The sequence below is a fragment of the Canis lupus genome, chromosome 24 (assembly GCF_011100685.1).
Source record: "Canis lupus familiaris isolate Mischka breed German Shepherd chromosome 24, alternate assembly UU_Cfam_GSD_1.0, whole genome shotgun sequence".
NCBI classification, from domain to species: Eukaryota; Metazoa; Chordata; class Mammalia; order Carnivora; family Canidae; genus Canis; species Canis lupus.
The window spans coordinates 27,790,792-27,814,539 of NC_049245.1; the positions used below are offsets into that span (position 1 = coordinate 27,790,792).

Sequence of the window (23,748 nt, forward strand, 5' to 3'; positions counted from 1 at the left end):
GAAAGCGTTCTCACTGTCATAGGCAGAATGAACTCAAAACATCATCCATCAGTATCTACTTGGAATGGCCCTTAAAGGCTATCCAGCCGGGTGGTTACCGGGTCCCAGGCTGTAAATATACGTGATGGAGTACTTGCTCCTAACCCAGGTGATCTGTCTGCCAGACCAGGATTGGGGTTCATGGGCCAATCCCACCCACCAGCCCGCCTGGGTGGTAGGACCTTCTCTCTCAGCAGCCTCATGAGTGGCCTTGCAGTTCCTGGTGTTGGGGACCCCAGCATTGTGCCATGGCTGGGCTTTGTTCAGCTGTCAGTGTTAGACAGTTTTTCCTCATGCCAGGCTGATCCTACCTCTCATTTTGCTTGTATATGATCCCGACTCTGCCCTCTAGAGACTTAGAAAATAGCTCATGGCTTTTGTTAAGGCCTGGTCCTAGACTGCCTATATGGCCCAGTCAGTTCAGTCAGAGGTCCCCTGAGCTGTTACTACCCCAGTGCTGGACATGATTCTTTTCCTGAGAAGGTTCAAGTTGTACTGATTATTTGATCCTTTCTTGTTCTTCTTGAACCTGTGGGTTTTGAATCCTGACACCCTCCCCTGTCCGGATCCCCCTCAAAGTCTTGCCAAATTGGGTCATAGTAAATGGGCTTCAAGAGACAGTGACAAGTCAGGGCCAAGCCCAAGGCCACCACTTAGAAGCCTGAATGAAGGAGCACAGCTGGGAGAGGCAGACTCGAGGGGCAGGCCCTTGGGGATGTGAGTCCCACAGCAGATTTAAAGCCAGAATGTCTGTCTAGATGACTGTGTTGGAAGTCAAGAAGATATTTTCAGCAGGGGTAGGAGAGTGAGTCCATAAAATTCTGGGAGGATGGGCTTGAGGGTGACAAGACTCATTTCTAACTCAGATATTTGAAGTACCAAAGGCCCCAGAAATCTCTTTGCTCATGAGTACGACATTTTTATACTAGGGCAGGGGGATAATGCTGTTATCCAGAGAAGCGTGTTGTGGGAGGGTGGGAGTGTCCATCCTTTGGGAGAGAAAGTGGGTCCTGAGTAAGATTCAGGGAGGAGGGAAGGCCAGAGCTGTTTATTGTGTTTTCCTCTTCCCCTCGTGCTCAGCGGCTCAGGAAGCACGAGGCGAAAGCGCTCATGGTCTTCCTCTAGACTGCTGCCAATATTGTGTGGAGAAGAATAGCTGAAGAACGAGAAAAAAATCTTAACATTTTCCTTTAACAGTGTGAACTTTGAGACACTGTCTGACTCATGTTTTAAAGACTCTTCAATTAGAATTCACCTTCCTCCGTGTTGTTTTTCTCAAGGCACTAGGCTCCAGTCCAAGGATGTGTCAACCAGCTGCTCCCCTGGGGTCGAGGAGTCCCAGGGCCCACCCCCTTTCTCCCATCTCAGGGGGCAGGGCTGTGACTGGACATAGCTTTGGCTTTCTCACCCTTGCTTGAGGCTGGCCTTCAGCATGGGGGGCGGGGACTGGAGGCATCTAGTGCCTTGCCCCAGCAAGAGGCCACTCACCTTGCTTCAAGGCTCCTTATGGGGTTCCCATTCCTACAGACCGAAGAGCAGCATTGCTGTCTGGGTGGGTACTTCTGGCTACGGGGAGCCTAAATTCAGTTCAGCTGGCTTGGATAATAAAGGGGATTTTGTTGGTTTGGATGACCAAAGCCCAGAAGCTCCTGAGTTAAAGGACCCCATTTCTCCTCCTCTGATCCCCAAGTATTGGCTTCATCCAAAGGCTGGCTTCCAGCTGCAACTGGGGTGCATGCTTCCACGTTAGAGGCAATGGGGAGAGAGAGCTACTGAGTGGGATGGTTTAGGTCATGTGCCTCCCCCACCCAATCACCGTGGCTGGGCTTAGGTTCTGGCCAATCGAGGCCCAGCACAGAGTAATACTCCCGGAGCTACAAAGCAAACTGTGTCTTTCAATGGACCCATGCCTTTCTTCCTTTTCTTGCCACCCCAGCGGCATATCATTGCCCAACAACACTTCTGTAATGGTCTTCCCTTCATTTTCCAGGAGGAGGGGGTTCTATAGTGTCCTCCCCAGTCCCTCCTCCACCCCCAGCATGCTTCCTCACCCTTTTCCTCCAAGGCTCAGCTTTCTGGAGGGCATTCCCTGCTTCCCTAGATGTTCACTGACTCGGTTTCTCACTCAGCAGACAGCAAGGAGGAGCGGATGCACCAAGAGGAGTCAAGCTCAGACTTTGCAGACAGGAACCAGAGGCTGAATCAAGGCTCACCCCAAATGCCTGTCCTGGCCCACTGAGGTCAAGTGGCTTGGCCTCAGACTTCCTCCTGCCCACAATCAGGGTATTTTGTTTCATCTACCTGACCTCATACAGTCACTTATGGGAAAATTAAGTACCCTGATCTATTTCCCCTTCCTTCTGATTTCTCTTCTCATATCACACACACACTTCCTGGATAATCTCACCTCAACCTGGCCTCTGCTGACTGCTTCCACACCTGCCTTGGCCCCTCCCCTGACGTGCAGCCCCCTGTGCCCAGTGCTCGGAGGGATGGCCTGTATGGATGTTCCGACAAAACACTGGGCTCAGTATCTCTCAATGGAGCTGGTTTTCCTCCAAGCGAGGTCCTCCTTGGGGATCCCCTTTAAGTGTTGATGATGTCGTAGCTCCCCCAGTCCTCACAGTTTGGGCCATGTCCCCATCACCATCCAGGGCTTCCTCTGGAAGTGTGGATAGGTGCACCCAGGTCTCAGAGAGGTCCAGGCCACAACCCAGAGGAGCCAGGACTTCTGTGGGCTGCCCCAGCACAGGCAAGTGCCCTGTCTTGGGGGCCGCCCAGCTGCTGTGTTAGCAGCACGATGACAATTCTTTAATTAGACCAAGCCGGGTTTTCTCGGACGGGGGTGGGAGGAGGTGTGTGGGTCTATTGGGGGAAACTAGGTCACCTGAAAACCAGCAGCCAAGAGGGAGCTGTCCTGGAGCCCCAGCTTCAGGGAACCCAGAGGGGTGAGGCAGGAGGGGCTGGCAGGGAGAGCAGAGTCAGAGGAAAATGTGCTCTGGCCCCTTTTATTGGCCCTGGGGAGGCGTTGTCCTCACCTCGCTCCAGGGGGGCTGGGCAACTGCCCTTAATTCCTTTCTCCCAGAGCAAACTGCCCGAGCCAAGGAGGGCATTGCGGTGAATGCCTTCTGTCTGCCTAGGGCCTGTTACCCTGGGGCCCAGGGAGGGAGTACTGCCCTGGGAAGCAGACCTGTGGTTTGAGCAACTGCTCAGTCCCCGTATTCTTGGAGCATGTTACCTTATGCCTCTGTTTTGTCATCCATCCAATGGTCAGAGACTGTGCCTGTCTTCCACCCTGCTATACCCCTAGCCCTTAGTACAGTCCTGGCACGTGATAGATGCCCAATAAACATCTGTCAGATGAAATAATGAGTTCATATGAGCGCTTCTCTTATAGAATTGCCACTGAGGATCAGTAGCCAGGTGGATTTCCCCAATGCCAATCAATTACAATTTTTGCCAACATTAAATCCCATCATTATTTCTTTTTTTTTTGGCTATCACCTTGCTAGTTTTCCACTGATGTAGGTTTATTTAAAAAGGAAATTTTATATCACCACCACAAGCAAACAGTAACTGTGAAAACAAATCCACAGAAAGCAAAATGATGTTTTTGCATTCTATCCCAAAAGCCATCGCTTGCCCAAGGCTGTGAGCTTGAAGCCTGCCTTCTCTTTGTTTATGAGGGAGACTGACATGGTTATAAGGATGGGATGTTTAAGGACTGTTAGTACCCAACTGACACTTTCTTCTAGGGAAAATCCGATAGATTAAAAAAGAAGTGAAGAACATAACTTGCTCTGTGATTTCATGTTATGGTAGATCTTGTTGCATGCTTTTGAAAATTCCCTTGGAGTGGGTTCTCTTTCCACACTTAAGGAAACACTTGGCCGAGATGACGGCTGAGGAGTCCTTAGAAAAGGATTAAGGGCTTTAATTAACATGGTAAGTGATTGGTATGCTTATTCTTATCTTTGGTCTTGGCAGGGTTTGGGTACCTCCCACTTAGTAGGTGATCAGTAAACAGTGGTGCAAAAAGGAGTAACTGAATACAGAATGTTAGGGCCAAAAGCCATCTTACACAATACTCAGGCCAACCTGGCAAAAGTGGAAACAATGTTCTCCAGCGAGCAATGGAAAATCTGCCACCACTTGAGACCACAAGCGTCTTGCAGAATTGCTTGCTGGGCTGCTCTGGAGGATGGGTGTCTGTCTTCCAGGTACACAGACTGCTCCCTCTTCAATGGGGAGATACATAGACTCTCTTCTCTTTCTTTCCGGACCTTTGGAAATCACTGTCTGGTTCTGCCTCAGACAGGACTCGAGAACTCAGGTGACCGACGACAGGAGCTAGCAAGTGATGCCAATTAGTGAAGGAGGTCGAGTGGGGTAATGGGTGGGGGGGTACTGTCCCCACCTGAACGGGACAGTCCTGCTCCCTATCTGCAGATTGTTGCCACATGAGCCCGGTGTGGCCAGGTGCTGAGATGGCCTAAGAAAACCTGAAAATCTGATTTTGGATATTAAAGCTTCAAGTTTTAAATGTTAGCAATAACATTACAGTATTATAAAAACATGATGTGGTCCAAAACCCAACCGACGAACCAGCTAAACTTGATGTGATGATGTGGACCAGGGGGCTTCCTGGTTAAGTCTGGCCCCAAGCCACAAACTGCTCACCACTGCCTCCAAAGAATTCTGTTTTCTGGGCTGAGCAGCCTCATCCTCCTCAAGCTGTTTGTGGGTATGGGTTCCTAGAATTCCCTCCATGGTGATCAGTCCTTCTGCCAGCCTTTGAACATTGGCAAGCTCCCTCTCAGCCCATGACTGTCCTTTACATCTGGCAAACTCCTATTCACCATTTAGGATTCAAATCAGTTGTCCCCTACTCTGGAGAGCTTTAATCATGGCCTCAGACAGACTGGCCCTTCCATGTAGGGTAAATTGCTTAATCTCTCTGGGCCTCAATTTCCTTATCTGGGAAATGGGGATGATGATAGTACCTACTTAGATTGTCAAGAGGATTCAAAGAATTTGTAGATCCACTGATAGACAGACAGACTGGGGTTTCCTAGAAGGCACAGCTAGTCCCTGATCCATCTGTGAATCAGGCCTTGTCACAGAGCAGGGGTTCGTTTTTTAAAAAATTTTATTTAGTTATTCATGAGACACACACACAGAGAGAGAGAGAGGCAGAGACATAGAGGGAGAAGCAGGCTCCATGTGGGAGCCTAATGTGGGACTCCATCCCAGGACCTCAGGATCACGACCTGAGCCAAAGGCAGGTGCTCAACCGCTGAGCCACCCAGGTGTCCCAGAGCAGGTGTTCATTAAATGTTAGATCACTTGAGGAAGTGGGGAGAAGTAAATATATGACCCACTAGCTCCCAGTGAGGTCTGACCATCACAGTATGATGTGGTTGTGAATTCGATTCTTCCGAACTCCTTACTTTTTAAAAAGACAACCAAACATCTGTCTAAATGGCCAAAATGCAAACGTAGTGACAACACCAAATGCTAACAGAAACTGGATCATTCATACATTGCTGGTGGGAACAAAAAATGGTACAGTCACTCTGGAAAACAGAATTTGACAGTTTTTTTTTTTTATAAAACTAATCATATAATTACTAAATGATCCAGCAGTTGTACTCTTGGGCATTTACTCCAAAGGCGTGAAAGCTTATATTTACATGAAGCCTGCGCATAAATATAATAGCCCACACTGGAAACAGCCCGGACATTCTTCAGTGAGTGAATGGTTAAGCAAACTGTGGTATATCCACACAGTGGAATACTATGCAGCAAGAAAGAGGAATGGACTAGGGATACACTCAACAACTTGGATGAATCTCAAGGCACTGATGCTGAGTGAAAAAGTCAATCGCAAAAGGTGACCAACTGTCTGATTCTATTTATGTAACATTTTTGAAGTGACATAATTTTAGAGATGGGGATCAGTTGATTGTCAAGGGCAAGGACCCGAATGCTTTGAGATGGGGGTTAGGGAATCCTTGTGTGGTGGAACTGTTTGTGTCTTGACTGTGGTGGTGGACACATGAACCTACACATATGATGAGATTGTGTAAAACTAAGTAACACACATACAAAGGAGTACCTGTAAAACCAGAGAATTTGGAGTAGACTGATAGGTTGTATCAATATCAGGTTCCTGGTTATGATATTGACTATAGTTTTGCAGGATGTTATCATTGGGATAAACTAGGTAAAGGTTGCATATTATTTGCTACAACTGCGGGTGAATCTACCATTATCGCAAAATAAAAAGTTTAATTGATTAATTTAAAAAGCATTGCAAGGTATCCACAACAAAACAAAATAAAAAGCAACTAAAGGCTTGTTTTTTTGATGAGCCTTGCCTTCGGCTTATGTTTACTTTTGACGTCAGATTCTCTCAGACCCTGAGGACCTTTGCCCTCTGAGCATGGCCAAGCCAACCCCTTCCCCATTTGCTTGTCAACCCTCCAGTCTCAGAGCTGGGAGGGACCTGAGGAACAATCTGACCCAACCTGAGCTCCCAGGGGTCCGGGCTAAGACTGAATCCTGGTTGTTAACCCCTGGAGGATGGACAGTCCAGGGGTGAAGCAGGGAACCCATAAGATCAGCAATGACTTCTTGAAGCCCAGGACTGTCCTGACCCCTCTGGATCAGCAGCCATTTCCACATTACCCAAAGGCAGATCTGTATCAGTCTTCCTCTCTCTTGTCCAACACCCCGCAACTCTCCACCAGCCTTGCCTGTGGGCTCCCAGATGGGCTGTGTTTACATGTCCCTGCTCTTCTCCCTTCAAGCTGTTTCTCTCTGCTATTAGGTATATAACTTTTTTGGTCAGCTCTTTTTATTCCTGTCAATTCTGGGAGGTGGAGAAAAAAATTTTACAGGTGGGAAAACAGGCTTAAAGTGGTTCAAGTAATTGTTCTAAGACTCTTCCCCCGTGTGTCTGAGAGCACATAGGGTCTGTGCTGAATGAAGATAGGGACCAGTTGGCACCAGATTGAAATTTTATTGACTTCATGTCTTCCAGGAATCTAGGAGAGCACAAAGTGTGATTTAAAAAAATTTTTTTAAGGTAATCCAAAGAGGAAAACTTCAACTAAGATTTTATAGGTCCTAGTAGTTTAGCAATTACCAGACTTTTTGGTCTTAGGACTCCTTTATACTCTTTTTTTTTTTTTAAGATTTTATTTATTTGTCATGAGAGATACAGAGAGAAAAAGAAAGGCAGAAACGTAGGCAGAGGGAGAAGCAGCCTCCATGCAGAGAGCCCCATGTAGAATTTGATCCTGGGATTTCCAGGATCATGCTCTGAGTCAAAGGCAGATGCTTGACCGCTGAGCCACACGGGCGTCCCCTCCTTTATACTCTTAAAATGAAGGATGCCCAAGAGCTTTTGTTTATGTGGATGATATCTGTCAATATTTACCATGTAATAAATTAATACTGAGAAATTTAAAATATGGTATTAATTCCTTTAAAAATAACAGTAAATCCCGTATATGACAATATAACAAGCCCCTGATATGTTATACCAATATAACAACCTTATATGGAATAACAATGTAAGCCCCCCCAGTTAATAATTATGTGGCAGGATGGAGGTGTTAGCTAAGGCTACCGTGGCAACCGTACTGCAATAGATAAGTTTATCAGATCAACACTTTGTACGCCTGAGGCTTACCCAATGTTATAGGTCCATTCTATCTCAATAAAAAAGAGAAAGAAAGAGAAAGAAAGAAAGAAAGAAAGAAAGAAAGAAAGAAAGAAAGAAAGAAAGAAAGAAAGAAAGAAAAAGAAAATGTAATAGCTAAAGCAAGTGTTTGGAACACGGGGCGAGTGTCACCCACAGATGGGGGTTTTGAGCCTGACCGTGTGTGCATCTGTGTCTCTCTCCCCGCACAGGCCCCACCATGAGGCCCCAGCCCGGCAGGAGCCCCCGCGCCCCCCTGGCCCCCGGCGCCCCGCGCTAGCCCCCCGCCCGCCAAGGCCATGGCCAGCCACGTGGACCTGCTGACCGAGCTGCAGCTGCTGGAGAAGGTGCCCACGCTGGAGCGGCTGCGCGCTGCCCAGAAGCGCCGGGCCCAGCAGCTGAAGAAGTGGGCCCAGTATGAGCAGGACCTGCAGCACCGCAAGCGCAAGCACGAGCGGAAGCGCAGCGCGGGCGGCCGAAGGAAGAAGGTGTCCTTCGAGGCCAGCGTGGCCCTGCTGGAGGCCTCCCTGAGGAACGACGCCGAGGAAGGTAGGCCCCTCTGCTCCCGATCGTCCGCGGCAGGTGGTCTCCGGTGCCCCCTGCCCCTGCCCTGGGGGGCGGGGAGGGTGCCGGCTGGGCCTGGCCCTGTCCCCATCCCCATCCCTGGTCCAGGTGGCCCCCGCGCGTCCTAGGAAGGAAAGGTGCATCCCCAGGCGGGGCTCTGAATCGATCTTCGCCTTTTTTTTTTTTTTTTTTTAAATAAAAACCCCAGCCTTTGGCTAATGAACACTAATTTTCCTTGCCGCCAATGAGTGTCCACCGACATCCCACTTCCTGCGCATTACTCTTCTAGATGTGGTGGACAAATTGGTTCCGGTCTTGCACCTCCAAGAGCTCACTGCTCAGAGGAGCTGGCATTTCTTAGGCCCCGGCTCTGTGCCAGACCAGCCGCGCTGGTCGCTGAGTGTGCTGTTGGGTCTTCTGGGCCTTGGCAGCGGATCTGGAGGGTGTAGAGTGTGGTTAGTAGCGCAGGCCTGCTCTTAGACTGCCCTCCCTTAGGAAACCGGTGTGTCGGTTATTCCCAGTGTGGTTCTGGCCAGTAGGCAAGTCCCTTGGGCTCCCTGTACCTTAGTTTCCTCCCCTGTAAAATGGGGATAGACAGTAGCATCCACCTCAGGGGCTTGCTGTGAGTATTAAATTAGGTAATACCCCTGGGCAGCCGGGGTGGCTCAGTGGTTTAGTGCTGCCTTTAGCCCAGGGTGTGGTCCTGGAGACCCAGGATCAAGTCCCACGTCGGGCTCCCTGCATGGAGCCTGCTTCTCCCTCTGCCTGTGTGTCTGCCTCTCTCTCTCTGTGTCTCTCATGAATAAATAAATTGAATCTTTAAAAAAAAATTAGGTAGTACCCCTAAGTTATTGGACATGCCTGGTCCCTCCTACCGTGTGAGTGTGTTTTACTTTATTATATTATTACTGTATTTTATTTCATTATATTTATAGAATGAATATTTTTATATACATATTTGTATATATAACGTTTGTATAACATTTATATATATGTAATTGTTTATATTAGAGCATCCATAAAGTTTTGAAACAGAAGAATGTATATGCAATGTTGCCTAGGACATTTTACTCTATTAAAGTGAATTAATAAATAAACAGGAGCACATATACACACTCAAAATCTGTTTCCAGATTTTATGGATACCCAGTACTTGTTACATTTTATTCAATTATGTTATTATATGTTTCTCAATCTAGATCTATGATACCCCAAAGGCAGGCATAATAAGCACCCATTTTACAAATGGGGAAACTGAGACCCAGAGAGGTTCAGAACCTTGACCAAGGTGGCAGAGCTGGGACCAGAAGCCACAAGATCCAAGCTCTTGTCACTGACCTCATGGCCTTGTAGGTTTGTTTCCTGTTATGGGAATGGTTATGGGATGGAGGATCCATGATTTGACCAAAGCTCCCTTCTCTGAGCATGCTCTGGGGGGGTCTGAGGTTTGAGTATGTGTCCTGTGTTCCCCTCAGCAGTCTCCAGTCCCCTCCCTGTATAGGAGTCCTTCCTGGCTGTCCCCGGAGAGGCCTGGCTAGCCGTGTTTGCAGGGTCCCTCTGGCCTCCTGCCTCCGCACACCCTCCAGACATGCGGTGCTAATGCAGTCGTTGAGAGAGAGATGGCACTTACTGCACTAGAGGGTGTTGGGTTTTATGCACATTGCTCCTCAGGGTCTAGCTGCCTCTGAGAAGCACGGTTCCCCTTCTGCCCTGGTTACGGAGAGCTCTGGGAACTGAGCAGAACCGTTCCCAGAACTACTCAGCTGGAAACAGCGCAGCTGAGAGCCTGGGGTGAGCGGCCCCCCGGGAGAGGCAAGCAGTGTCGGGCTCGGGGGCCGGCCCTGCGAGACTCCTTCCCACAGGAGACTTGCTGGGTGACGTGCAGACCCAGCCCGCTCAGTGGGCGGCACATCAGTGATGTCTAATTTGGGTCGTGGGCGGCGGTTCATCAGCTCTTCTTTTGCCACTCATCTTTTCCTCCCTCCTTCCCTGACAAAGCCCGGTTCCCCTCCCTGAAGGGACTCTGAGCTGGCTGACAGCTGCTCCGGAACATCGGCGCCTCCCCAGCCCCAGCGTGGGCCCCACACCCTCACAGCCTCCCACACGTGCTGGTGAGAGGGGGTGCCGGGTGGGGCCAGGACCGCAGGCCCCCTCGGCCTTGGCGTGGGACCTAGAGTGGCTTGTTTCATCCCCCCGGGTCCAGTTTCTTAATCCGTAAGATGGAGTTTTGCACCTTGTCTTTAAGGGGCGTGGCAAGAATTAGACAAGACCCCAAAGGTGACAGCTCTTTGAGAAGTGACCCTGAATGCTGCATCAGAATGGTGACCATTTTAGCACACTTTTCATATGTATTTTTTTTTTTTTTACAGACTTTGTTTTTAAGAGCCCAAATATACACACACACATTCTCTGATGAGGGACTTAATCCCAGGACCCCGGGATCATGACCTGAGCCAAAGGCAGATGCTCAACCACTGAGCCACGCAGGCGCCCCGGGTGGTGACCTTTTTAACACCCTTTTCCTATGAATTTTTTTTTTTTTTGGACAGACTTTGTTTTTTAAGTGCTCCAATATACACAAACACATCTTGTGAAAATCAACACAGAAGCGTACAGAGTAAAAAGTCACTCCCTCCATGCCTTCTTTCTATTTGATGTGTTTCCTTCCAGGCATTTTTCTTATTTGCCTGTGTTTTTGTCAACTTGAAGAAACAGAGAGTCTAGCTGGAGTTTTTAATTTTTGTTTTGTTTTTACATAAGTGATGACATGCTGGATGCAATGTTCTGCAGTTTTTTTTTTTTCCTTCACCCAACAGTAGATCTTGGAGGTGTTTTCATGCCAGTACCATGGAGTAATACAGCTGTGGTCTTCTCTTTAAGTGCTGTGTAGTATTCCATAGTATGGATGCAGCAGAGATTATGAACTAGTTCCTCAGTGATGGGCATGAAGTTTTTTTTTTTTTTAAAGATTTTTATTTATTTATTCATGAGAGACACACACAGAGAGACAGAGAGAGAGAGAGGCAGAGACACAGGCAGAGGGAGAAGCAGGCTCCATGCAGGCAGCCCGATGTGGGACTTGATCCTGGATCTCCAGGATCACGCCCTGGGCTGAAGGCAGCGCTAAACCGCTGAGCCACCTGGGCTGCCCGGCATGGAGGTTTTTTCAGTAGTTTTGCTTTTGCCCAAATGAACCTTTTGTGCACACAGGTAGATACAGATGTGGGAAAATGGAAGTGTTGGATGCTAGGGTACGTGTATTAAATTTGAATGAGAAAGGTGCTGCCCCCCTCAGCTGGTCCCTGGCTCAGGACAGCCAAGTGAGGGTGGAGGGCCAGAGCACTGTGTGCTGTGCGGGGTGGGTAGGGGGGAGGTCCCCCTGTAGTCCACAGGTGGCTGGGTTTGGGCAGGGTGTGAAGCTCCCATCAGTGAGCAGGCAGTGTGGCCGGGCTTCGCTCAGCTCCCTGGCAGCATGACAGCCCGCTGCTCCCAGCTGGCGGGGATGGTTTCTGTGTGCTGGCGGAGCTGGTGTTGGGGAGGCTGCAGGGGCGTTAGCTCGCAGCGGGATGGGAATGGGGGTGGCAGCTCCCCCGCTCCCTTGAGCTCACAGCAGTGGCTGAGTCAACCTCCTCCACCTGCCAGGGCAATGTGAGTCGACCCAGAGAAAGGCAGAGCTGGAGAGGGACTCATTGTATTTCCTTCTCTGGCTCTGCGTTGTCTTCGCGCTGACATCCGGGCACCAGGGTCCCTCTTTGGCCTTGGACCTGCCTGAACCCCACCCTCTGTGCCCACTGCCGAGCATCAGCCCATGCTCCAGCCATCTCCAGCTCCGACTGCCTCCCACATGCTCTGCGTTCTCCTACCTCCCTGCTTTGGTATATGCAGTTTCCTCTGTCTGGAACACTCTTTCTCCTGACTCCTATAACCCTAGGGGTTGGATCTTGAGTGACCTTCTTGGGGAGCTATCTGCGAGCCTTTTCTGCACCCCACCCCATCACTAGTTAGAGCAATAACTCAGGACACAGCTGACGTTTACCGAGAGGCAGTGCAGTGTCGTGGGGAGGAGCACGGACTCCAGAGTTAGTTCTCCAGGATTCAAATCCCAGCTCTGCCATGTACTAGCTGTGCAACCTTGGGAAAGTTACCAGACTTCTTAGGGCCTCAGTTTCCCCATCTGTGAAAATGAGGATAGGATAATACAGCTGCCTCAGAAAGTTGCTGTGGGGTTAAATTGAGTTTATGGATTTGGAGTGGTATGGGAAGGAGTAGATTTAAGTGCTAGAAATCGTTGCTATTTTGCATTATCTATGATCTACACTTACATAATTTGTTACTAGTGTACACACAAATTATCTTTACTGTTATTTATTGAATGCTTACTTTGTATCAAAAGTTACTTCCTTTAATCCTCACTACAACCCTCTGAAGTAGAGAGTCAAAACTCATTTTTCAAAACCAGCTCTGTTGGCGTTTCGTTTACATATCCCAAAATTTGCCCACTTTAAGTGTGCAATCCAATGATCTTCAGTAAATTTACAGAGCTGTACACCCATCACCACAACCCAGTTTTTGAAGGTTCGGTCACCCCCCAAGGAAACTTTATGCCCATTTGTAGTCATTCCTGGTTCCCACCCCACCCCCATCCCTAGCAACCACTAATCTGTTTTCTGCCTCCATACCTTTGCATTTTCTGGAATGTTCCACTTACATGGGTTCATCCAATATTTTGTGATTGACCTCTTTCATTTAGAATAATGTTTCCCAAGTGCGTTCAGGTTGTGGCATGTGTCAGGACTTCATTTCTTTTATTGCCCTATAGTATTCCATTGTATAGATATGCCACATTTTGTTTATCCATTCACATTTGGATTGCTTCCATTTTGGGTTATGATGATTAATGCTGCTAAGAACATTTGTATGCAAGTCTTTGTGTGGACATATGTTTTTATTTCTCCTGGGTGGTTACTTAGGAATGGAATTGCTGGGTCATATGGCAAATTTGTGTTTAACATTTAGGAACCTAACCTGTTTTCCAAAATAGCTACACCATTTTGTATTCTCAAACCTCATTTTACAGATAAAGACATCAAAGTTCTGAGAGTCTATGCCACCTGCCAAAAATCTCACAGGTTTTTGGTGTCAAGCCTGGGACTCAAACCCACATCTGATGTCTCCAAAGCCTGTGCCTGTGCCTGTGCTCCCTACAGGGAGCCTGATGTGGGACTCGATCCTGGAACTCCAGGATCATGCTCTGAGCTGAAGGCAAACGCCCAACTGCTGTGCCACCCAGGTGTCCCCAAAGCCTGTGCTTTTAACTGCCAGGCAGTCCTGGCACCTCCTGCTTTTGATTTTCCCTAGGAAATAAGAGAGCCACTCACTTGTGGTTCTGATATGTGTCTCTTGGGGCCTGAAAGGCTCACTGCTTCTATTAGCCTTTTAGGCCCTTGGTACGGGGGAGGGGAGGGTGATGCCCCCTCATCCTGAGCTGTAACCTCTTTCCACAGCCAGCCTTGGTTCAAATCAACAACATTTGTTAAGTTGTCAGGGCTTCTGTTCTTTCAGAACGTGCAGGGTTTTCTTTATGGAAACTGTTCACATTCCCAAAAAAGTTTGAGTGATTCTTCTATAGCCTAATTTTAACTCTTCAACTGTTATTCTCATGGTAAAGTTTTTCAAACTTTTTTTTTAAGCAGTGGAAACTTTTCTGTATGTGAAATTATGCAGAAACTCAGTATGTAAAAAGAGTGAAAGAGCTATTCTGGCTGAGGCTGTATAGGGTGGGGGCTGTGGCTACTGGACCCTCACTCACCACCCACCCTGCAGAACACAGGTGCATGGCAGTCACGGGGGCTCTGTATGTCGTGCTTAAACCGTCAACTCATCCAAAGGAAACATAGGTCTGACTTCTGCTTTTGATGATTTTGAAAAGGGAAGTTTCTTTTCTCTTAGTTATAAAAATCATTCATCCTTGTTGTAGAAAGTTGCTAAAATACAGAAAAAAAAACCATTAAGAAAATAAAATCACAGGCACCCCCCCTTGAACAGCAACAGCTACTGATAATATTTTGGTCTTCTATTACTCAAGGTCCTAGTAGGAAAGAAATGGTGCCCTCACATGGGGTAATTTGAGAAAAGTTTAATAAAAGGCTAGTTTCCAAAGAGCTTAGGGCAATAGTCCTCAACATTTTTGGTCTCAGGGCCCCTTTATATGATTAAAAACGGAGAACTCTTTTTTTAAAAGATTTTATTTATTTATTCATGAGAGACACAGAGAGAGGCATAGATATAGGCAGAGGGAGAAGCAGGCTCCCTGAGGGGAGCCTGATGTAGGACTAGATCCCAGGACCCCAGGGTCATGACCTGAGCCAAAGGCAGATGCTCAACCACTGGGCCATCCAGGTGCCCCCAAAACTGAGAACTCTTAAGAGCTTTTGTTTAACTGGGTTCTTTATTGATATTTATCATATTAGGCTGAGGAATTAAAATAAATATGTACTCTTAAAACATAAAAATAAAACTATTATCTGTTGTATTAGTTATCTATTGCTGCATAGTGGATGGGCTCAACATTTAGCAACTTAAAACAATAGACATTTATTGTCTCACACAATTTCTGTGGGTCAAGAATCCAGGGGCAACTTGGTCTGGGTGGCCGTAGCTCAGGATGTCTCCTAAGGTTGCAATCACCTCATGGTTTAATGGGGCTGGAGTATCCGCCTCCAAGATGACATAGTCAACGTGGCTCTTGACTAGGAGGCCTCAGATTCTTGCCATATGAGCCTCTTCATAGGCCCACTTGAGTGTCTTCTGAACATGGTGGCCGGCTTTCTTCAGAGCGAGTGATCCAAGAGATAGAGTAAGGACGAAACCACGATGCTTTTTATGACCTAGACTTTCAAGTCATATATCATCACTTCTGACATATTCTGTTTGTTAGAAGTGATTCACTAAGTCTAGCTCACACTCAGAGGAATTAGGCTCCACCTCTGGAAGGGAGGAGAATTTGTGGGCCTGTTCTAAAACTGCCTGCATGGTAATATAAATATTTTTATGAAAATACTAATATTTTTCAAAACAAAAAAAAATAGAGTGGTTTTGTTTTATACTTTTGTAAATCTTTAGGAGGTTGGGCTTAAAAGAAGATAGCTGGATTCTCTTATCTGCTTCTGCGTTCAATATGTTGCGATATGTTATTTTGGTTAAAGTAAATGAAGAAACTCTTAACTCACATAGATAATGTCGCTGGAAAAGAGAGGAATGTTTTAATTGCCTTTTCAGATAATTGTGGATATTCTTTGATATTGCAACCAGATTCAACAGATGGTAGCTTCTTAAAGATTAATCCCAACGTGGAATCCGAAACCATATTGATTTTTAGCTTTTTTTACTTTGTTACATTAAAATCTATTGGTGGTCTTGCATTTTGAAAGGTTCTTTTAGCCATGCCTACTTTTAAAAAAGTGATGTATTATCTGTTAGAAAAATACTAGTTCACTTTTTAAAAATATTGTGCCCAAAACACAAACAACAAAAGGAAAAATAAACAAGTGGGACTGTATCAAACCAAAAGCTTCTGCACAGCGAAAGGAACAGTCAGCAAAAAAAAAACTATAGGGTGGGAGAAAGTATTTGCAAACTGTATATCAGATAGGGGGTTAATGTCCAAAATATATAAGGAATTCATACAGCTCAATAGCAAAAAAACAAATGATCCAATTAAAAATGGGCAGAGTACCTGATGATGTTTTCCCAAAGAAGACATACAGCGGGCCAACAGGTATATGAAAAGATGCTCAACATCACCAATAATTAGAGAAATGCAGATCAAAGCCACAGTGAATTATCTATCACCTCATTTAGGACATGGAAGAAACTTGATGGCTTCTTTCCTGTAGTAATAGCAAGGTAGATGGAGCAAAGAACGAAAACCAAGAGAAAACCCTGGGATGCCTCAGTAGCTACATGTTGAGCCAAGAAGAGAAGACCAACAATCACCTGCCAGCATGGAAGAAAGACTACTAGGGCGATGTGGCATGTCAGAAGCCTAGGGAAGGAGACATTTTTAGAACAAAGGTCTGTCAGCTGAGCCAAATGTGGCTTAGAGGTGGACGGTTTTATATTGTCTTTTTTTTTTATATTGTCTTAATATAGTCTTTGCAAAAGAGATTTTTTAAAGATATGATGAATATTTAATGTATGTAAATATCTTTACTATCATTAATGTCTTTGTAATTTACACTGTCCCTGCTTCTGTGGTTTATATTTTCTTGCCATATCTGTGAAATGGTTTGTTTTTTTTTTGAAATGTTTTTTTTTTTTGTATATTTTTTTATTGGAGTTCAATTTGCCAACATATAGCACTTGTCGGGATGAGCAAAAGAGATTTTTTTTTAAATTTTTATTTTATTTATTTTTTAATAAAATAATTTTTATTGGTGTTCAATTTACCAACATGCAGAATAACACCCAGTGCTCATCCCGTCAAGTGTCCCCCTCAGTGTGAGCAAAAGAGATTTTTTTTTTAAAAGAGATTTTTAATGACGACTTCCTAGTCCCCTGTCTGAATGTACCATTATTACATAATGTACCATTATTTACATAACCACTCCCCTATGATTGGATTTTCAGGTTGTTCCCCATTTTTGCTACTGCAAATTATGCCACGGTGATTATCACTGTATTTGGTTACAGCTTTGATTATTTACTTGGGTAGATTCCTCAAGGCTAATAAACATCTGCAAGCAAGGCTTTGGCAGAAACTGCTTATCCCTCCCATCCTGTGTGCCAGGCCCACCTCACCTCTGCCTTGCTCATCGACACTTCTCGATGACACAGAAGGCATACCTTTGCTGATAGATTCAATATATGAAAGATAATCTTGTTGTCTTAATTTACATATAACGAAGAAGCTTAGGGTTGAATACCTATTCATAATCTTGCTGGGCATTCATTTCTTTATTTCTCTGAGTTGTCAATTGTTTTGGTCCATTTTTTCTATTAGTTTCTTTTTCTTATTGATTTCAATGAGTGGGTAATATTTGCATGAGAGAAAGGGAGGAGGAGAGACAGAGCATGAAAATGCAGAGGAGTATGTGGGTTATTGTCATGTATGGTGCACATGCTCTCTGCAGAGTGTGTGTGCGTACGTGCTGTATGTGTCTGTCTACTTTACCATTCTGTTTATAGATCATTTTTATGTAGTTAAATTTAATGATACTCTCTTTTCTCCTCCTTCATTATTTTGTCCTTTGCTTTTATCCCTCTAAAACAGGAGCCACAAACCTATGACTTGGAGGCCAAATCTTGTCACCCTCTGCTTTTGTAAATAAAGCTTTATTGGAATACAGCCACACCTAATCATTTATCTATGGCTGCCTTTACACTGCAGCAACAGGGTTGGGTAGTTCATCAAAGATGAAAATATTTACTCTTGCCCTTTACAGAAAAAGTTTGCTGACCTTTGCTCCAAAGTGTCTCCTCATCTGGTGATGCATATTAACCTACATGCTCTTCTAGATTTTTGTGGCCTTATGTAAATAAATTAAACATGTAGTTCTTCTGGAATTCACTTTAGCGTGAGGTAGTCAATGAAAATCTGTCTATCTCCATTTTGTTTCCGAAGCATTTTCAGTTGTCCTGTCTCTTTCTCTCCCTGTGAGCTTGCGATGCCATGCTCATCCTCTCGAACCTCATCTGAGAAGAAGGGTAACTTTCTGAGCTGTTTATTGTGTTCCCACAATCTGTTTCTCTGCCAGTTCCACACTGTTTTGATCCCAGCTTTCTACTGTGGCTTAATGTATGATAGAATGAGTCCTTCCTCAAATTGCTCTTCTTCTACAAATGTTTTTGGTTATTTTCAGCTGTTCACGTAATACTTAAGAACTTTTGGTCAGGTTTCCCTCCAGAGCTCAAAAATAGATTCCTCCGAAATTGATTAATATTATAAATGGGTGTAGAGTTTTGGTTTTACAAGATGACAAGAATTCTAGAGATGGATGGCAATGGAGGTTGGACAGCTATCATCATTATGAACATATTTAATACCACTGAACAGTACTCTTAAAAGTAATTAAGATGGTAAGTTTATGTGTATTTTATCACAATAAAAAAATGAAAAAAAAAAAACAAAACCCCACCAAAGCCACCCCCAGGAATTTAGCCAGGGATTGAAGGGAAGGGAAAAAGGTAAGTTATTGTCTCACGGGTATAGAGCTTCAGTTTGGAAAAGATTAAAAAAGCTGTAGATGGATGGTGGTGATGGTTGCACAACAGTGTAATTGTACTTAGTGCCACTGAACTAACTGTACAGTAAAAAGTGGCTAATATGATAAATTGTATCTCCTGTATATTTTACCACAATTTTAAAAAAGATTTTATTTATTTATTCATGAGAGACACAGAAAGAGGCAGAGACACAGGCAGAGGGAGGAGAAGCAGGCTGCATGCAGGGAGCCCAATGTGGGACTCGATCCCAGGAATCCGGGATCACACCCTGAGCCAAAGGCAGACGCTCAACCGCTGAGCCACCCAGGCATCCCTTTTACCACAATTTAAAAATTAATTTGGGCCAAACTAATATCCTTGTCATGAGCTTTTCTAAGCAGGCAAATGATACATGTCTCTACTGGGCAAGTATTCCTTTATGTCCTTTGGGAAAACTAGAGGGGTTTTGTTGTTGTTTTCCTGTAGGGTTTTTTTTGTTATTGTTGTTTAGTTTTGTTTTGTTTTACCATATAAGTTCTGTTTATTTCTTGAAAAGAAGGCTTTTAGTTTTCATATATTAATTTTGTAGAAAGCCATTTTATGGTCTCATTTTTTTCAGTAGGTTCTTTTGGGTCTTTCGTGTAGAAAGTAACATTATTTGCAGATGATAAGGTTGTCTGCTCATTCTAGTGTCATGCCCATAGCCTATCCTCCCACCTCTTCTCTCTAGGCTAACAACTCCGGTTCCTTTTCCTGACTTTTATAAGATGTGACTTTGAAATTCGTAAACATGCTTTCCTTTTTCTATAGCTTTCCTAAAGCCTGGCCTGGCTCCCCCTAGGGTGAATGGAACTGTCAGTTTCCTCATTCTGGTTGAGTTTGTCTATTAGTATGGCCCAAATTTCCATTGGCTTTTTGGGCAGCCACTGTTGACTCACCTGGAGTTTATAGGAAATTAAAACCCCCAAGTGGGTGTCCTGTTAGTGAACTTACATCTTTCCCAGCCTCTTCTTATGCAAGCGATTAAAAAAACAAAAAAAAAACCCAAACGACTGTTTGTGAAGTATGTTCTTCATACGGAAAAGGGCACAACTGGTTCCACTTTCACGTGTCGCATATGCCTACGTAACCAGTACTCACTCGGATTGAGAAACAGAACATCACTGGCCCCCCAGAAGCCTTCCTGGACACACAGGTGATTTTCAGCACTGAACTTGAGACACTAAATTTATCTTGTCGAATTTTGAGCCCATTATCCACCTGCTCAAATAATTTGGACTTTGAATGATGTAGTGAGATTTCTGTATTACCACGGCCAGGAAATCCAACTCAAACTAACCTAAGCACATGTGGATATGGGGGGCTACCAAGAAGTGTCTCCAAGTAGATCACTGTGAAGTTACTCCTCCCAAAACACATGGCCTGACACTTGGAGATATGTTGTGCCTGCCCCAACAGAAATTGGGATGTGGTTACCAGAAGGAGGGACAATTGGTGATGGGCAGGCCATGATTAAATATGACCATCTCAGATGAAATATTCATCAGCAGTTTCTATTCCGTGCCATTCACAGATGCAATCGACATTTGCCTTTTACTCCAGAGTTGCTCAGTAGAACTTTTTCTGATGATGGAAATGCACTGTCCATTATGGTAGTTGCTAATCACATGTGGATCTTGAGCACATAAAATGTGACTAGGAGACTAAGGAACTGAAGTTTTTATTTTACTTAATTAAAATCATTTAAGTAGTCACCTGTGACTAGTTAGAGGCACTGTATCAGAAAACACAGTCCTGAATCCTATCCAAATACCTGATAAAAATGTTGAATCTGTTCACTGAAAGAGCCTCTGAGTTCTTTGGCCAAAGACAGAGCCTAGGGCACAACCCCAAAGGCCCCTCTATATTAATGTATCCAATCAGTCATTACCTATTAGGGATAGTTGTTCAATTGAAATGAATTTAACTATACTGTTTTTGTAGTTGGTATGTGGGAATAGCAAGAGTCTCCACTATAAAAAAAAGAGCCTTCCTGTCCTACATAAACTTGGAAGAAATTTTCTCTCTGAAGATTAAATTAAAACAAAACATGTAAGGGATCAGGGAAGAATCTCATGCAGGGACATTCATGGAACACAGTCTGGACATCTTCAGACTAGCACTGGTGGTTCAGTAGTGAACAGGAGACTGGGTCAGGCTATAATGGAGCTCACAGTCTAGCAAAGTCAGTTTGAAGACAGCACAGTATTAATATGCTGAAGAGTGGATAATGTTATAAAGAGAGCCTTGTCAAGAACAGATGCCTAGAAAAAGGAGGCTAGGAGATCATTGATGAGCAAGCCCATCTAAATGCTGTCCAGGGGAGAGGACAATGTGAACAATGACTTTGAAGATTACATCCCCTTGCTAAGGGCATTGTGATTATGGAAAAAGAGACTTCAACCCATCTTGACATAATGCCATTAACCGTGATGATTATGTGCGTCCTTGCTATCCTCTGATTATAGCTTGGCTTCCCAGTTATTCCTACAGGTACAGAATGAGTTGACCATGGTTAAGTGAATTTCTGGTGTACAAGATAATTCCTTTTCTCAAGTGAAATTGCATTGTGGCTTTATTCAGCAGCCTCCTATGTTCAGATTGTATGGGACTACTCTTGGGCAAAGAAACCACTTGTGATAGGTAAACCATGGTCAATCATGGTGAACCATGGTCAGTCACCAGGAGGATGCCATCTTGGGGGACACAGCCAACTGGAACTCTCCTGGAACCTCCTAACCCAAAACACCATGACATTCCCTATGTAAGGAAATATGTGAGAGGCCTGTCAAATGCTCACTGGAGTCCAGACAATCCCTACCTTTAACATTTCTCAGTCTAACGACCTTGTTGAGATTGTTGAGATATTTGGGATGTGACTTATTCTTGCTTGGCTTCTAACAACTACTGTTTCCTTTTTAATGGAGTGAGAAGATGGTCAGTATTTCTGTCAGAGGAAATCAGAGGCTCTTTCAATGAACAAATCCTAAGCCCTTCTAAAACAATCACCAAGGCCAAAGTCATTAAATAACCCTGTGGAGGAAGGCTGGGGTTTAGCAAATGGAAGACTGTTCCAGAATCTGCTCAAAGTATTAAATTGTCTAGTATATCCATCCATCCTGTGTTTGTGCCAACAAACAGAACTGACCCCACCTCCCCATCATCTGTTGGCCACATCTGATGGAGGCTGTTGTGTCCAGAGGAGAGGGGAAAACCAAGAGATGAGATACAAAATCTAAGTCAGAGAGAGTGAAATGGTACATTCGTTCTTTACACATGGAAAGCTAAACGAAGCCCAAATCTTGATGGAGGAGTCATCAAGAGTCATCCCCTTCAAGAGAAACCTGAGGACACAGGCCTTTTGGCGTAAGGATCCCCCAATTCCCTGGTCACCAAAAAAGTAGTAATGGCAATTCTCCAGCTGAGTCATCCCCAAGAACTGTGTTGGATTGGCTGCCTATTTTTGCATAACAAACCACCCTGAAACACGTAGTGGCTTAAAACAACTTACTTCTCAATGGTTCTTTGGATTGGCTAGGCACTTCTGCCGGTCTTCCCTGGGCTTAGTACGAGGTTGCAGTGATTTGTTGGGTCAGCCAGTGTCTAGGCTCAGCTGGGATGGCTGGGATTCTCTCTCCATGTGATTTTTTTTTTAAATTTATGATGATAGTCACAGAGAGAGAGAGAGAGAGAGAGAGAGAGGCAGAGACACAGGAGGAGGGAGAAGCAGGCTCCATGCACTGGGAGCCTGACATGGGATTCGATCCCGGGTCTCCAGGATCGCGCCCTGGGCCAAAGGCAGGCGCTAAACAGCTGCGCCACCCAGGGATCCCTCCATGTGATCTTTTATGCTGAGCTTCCTCCAGCATGGTGGGCTGTGGGTTCCAAGAAGGCAAGCTCCAGTGCATAAGCATGTATCAGGCCTCTGTCTGCATCATGTTTGCTGATGGCTCATTGGCCAAAGTAAGTCACATGGCCAAGCTCAGCATCGATACAAGAGGAGTCTACACATGCCTTTCAGTACCCATGCCCATGGGTAGAATTCTAGCAATCCAGTGCAATAACCCTGGGCATATTGTTTTGGTCGAATGCTGTGATTGGCTGTTGATGTACCTGCAATGTCTGGGATTGTACCAGGTGGGCCAAACCCTGTGGATCCCTGGACCCTGTGTTGAGCGTGCGAAGTATGTGATTTGCATTGACTCCAAAACCATGTGGCAGTCAGAATTCAGCACCGGGGAATGGTTCTTATGCTTATTTAATTTTATTGCTTATTAACTGCATAGCCATGACAGTGATTTATGTGATTTCATAATATTATGTTGAACCCTCCGTAATTGGGGTTAAAGTCTGGATCAATGTTGAAACAGAAGCAGGAACAGAAAAATAATCATCAGCCAGATGGAATGGATTATTAGTTCACAAATGCAGCATGTTCAATAGATAAAATCTTTCAAAACATTGATGGCATAGGGAAAGCCGAATCAAAGGAGGCCCTTGGTGGAAAGGTTGGGAAACTTTGCAGAGAGATGACGGACTTTGAGAGTTAGCATGGAGTCAGACAAAACTAAGTTTTAATCTCCATTTTATGGCCTTTGGTGAATGACTTAATCTCTTTGTGCATAGATTCCTCATCTGTAAAGTGGAGAGAATAGTGACTATGGGGGTGGGAACAAGTGAAGATTCACAGAAATAAAGTCTGGCCAGCAAATATAGCCAGGGTGGCTGTTACTATAATCTTCCACTAGCCTCAGTTATAGTGGGCCAGCAGCAAGGTTAACATCTCTTCTGTTTTCTTTCTAATCCTTCTTCCACTCACCCTCACTGCCAAAAACTACCCCATTTCCTCTATCTCCATTTACTCAGTGCCAGCCTAGTCATTCATATAAGAGTATCCTGATTGTAGTCATTTACACTTTAGTATGAAAATGAAAACATTGTTTACAGCAATTTTCATTGCAAGCCAGTGGGAAATGAAAGGTTTTGGCCACCCCACATGATCTAACACACTTCAAGTCTGCTTGCATTAGGGAGCCCTTTCAGACTCCCTAAAGTGAAAGAACTAGCTCCCTGAAGAACTTCTGTCAGACTGTTAACTGAGACTGTAGAACTCAAGGTGCCTGGGATCTCCTGGTTTCCATGTGTCATCTCTCAAGGGAGCCACAAATACATGTTTTGTTTGGTCTGGGCCATTT

At 45.0% G+C, this 23,748-nt stretch overlaps 1 protein-coding gene across 2 annotated transcripts in view; it reads left to right on the plus strand.

The window, feature by feature from the left end:
* Positions 1–8,010: 8,010 nt before the first annotated feature.
* The window catches only part of PPP1R16B (protein phosphatase 1 regulatory subunit 16B), a 67,753-nt gene continuing 52,015 nt past the window's right edge, over positions 8,011–23,748 (plus strand). Inside the window, exon 1 of one of the 2 annotated variants that reach the window (XM_038572311.1) lies at positions 8,011–8,296. In XM_038572311.1, the coding sequence (XP_038428239.1) occupies positions 8,047–8,296 (250 nt within the window). In that variant the 5' untranslated portion in view covers positions 8,011–8,046. The remainder of the gene's footprint in view (positions 8,297–23,748) is intronic. The other variant, XM_038572310.1, reaches the window with a different exon arrangement.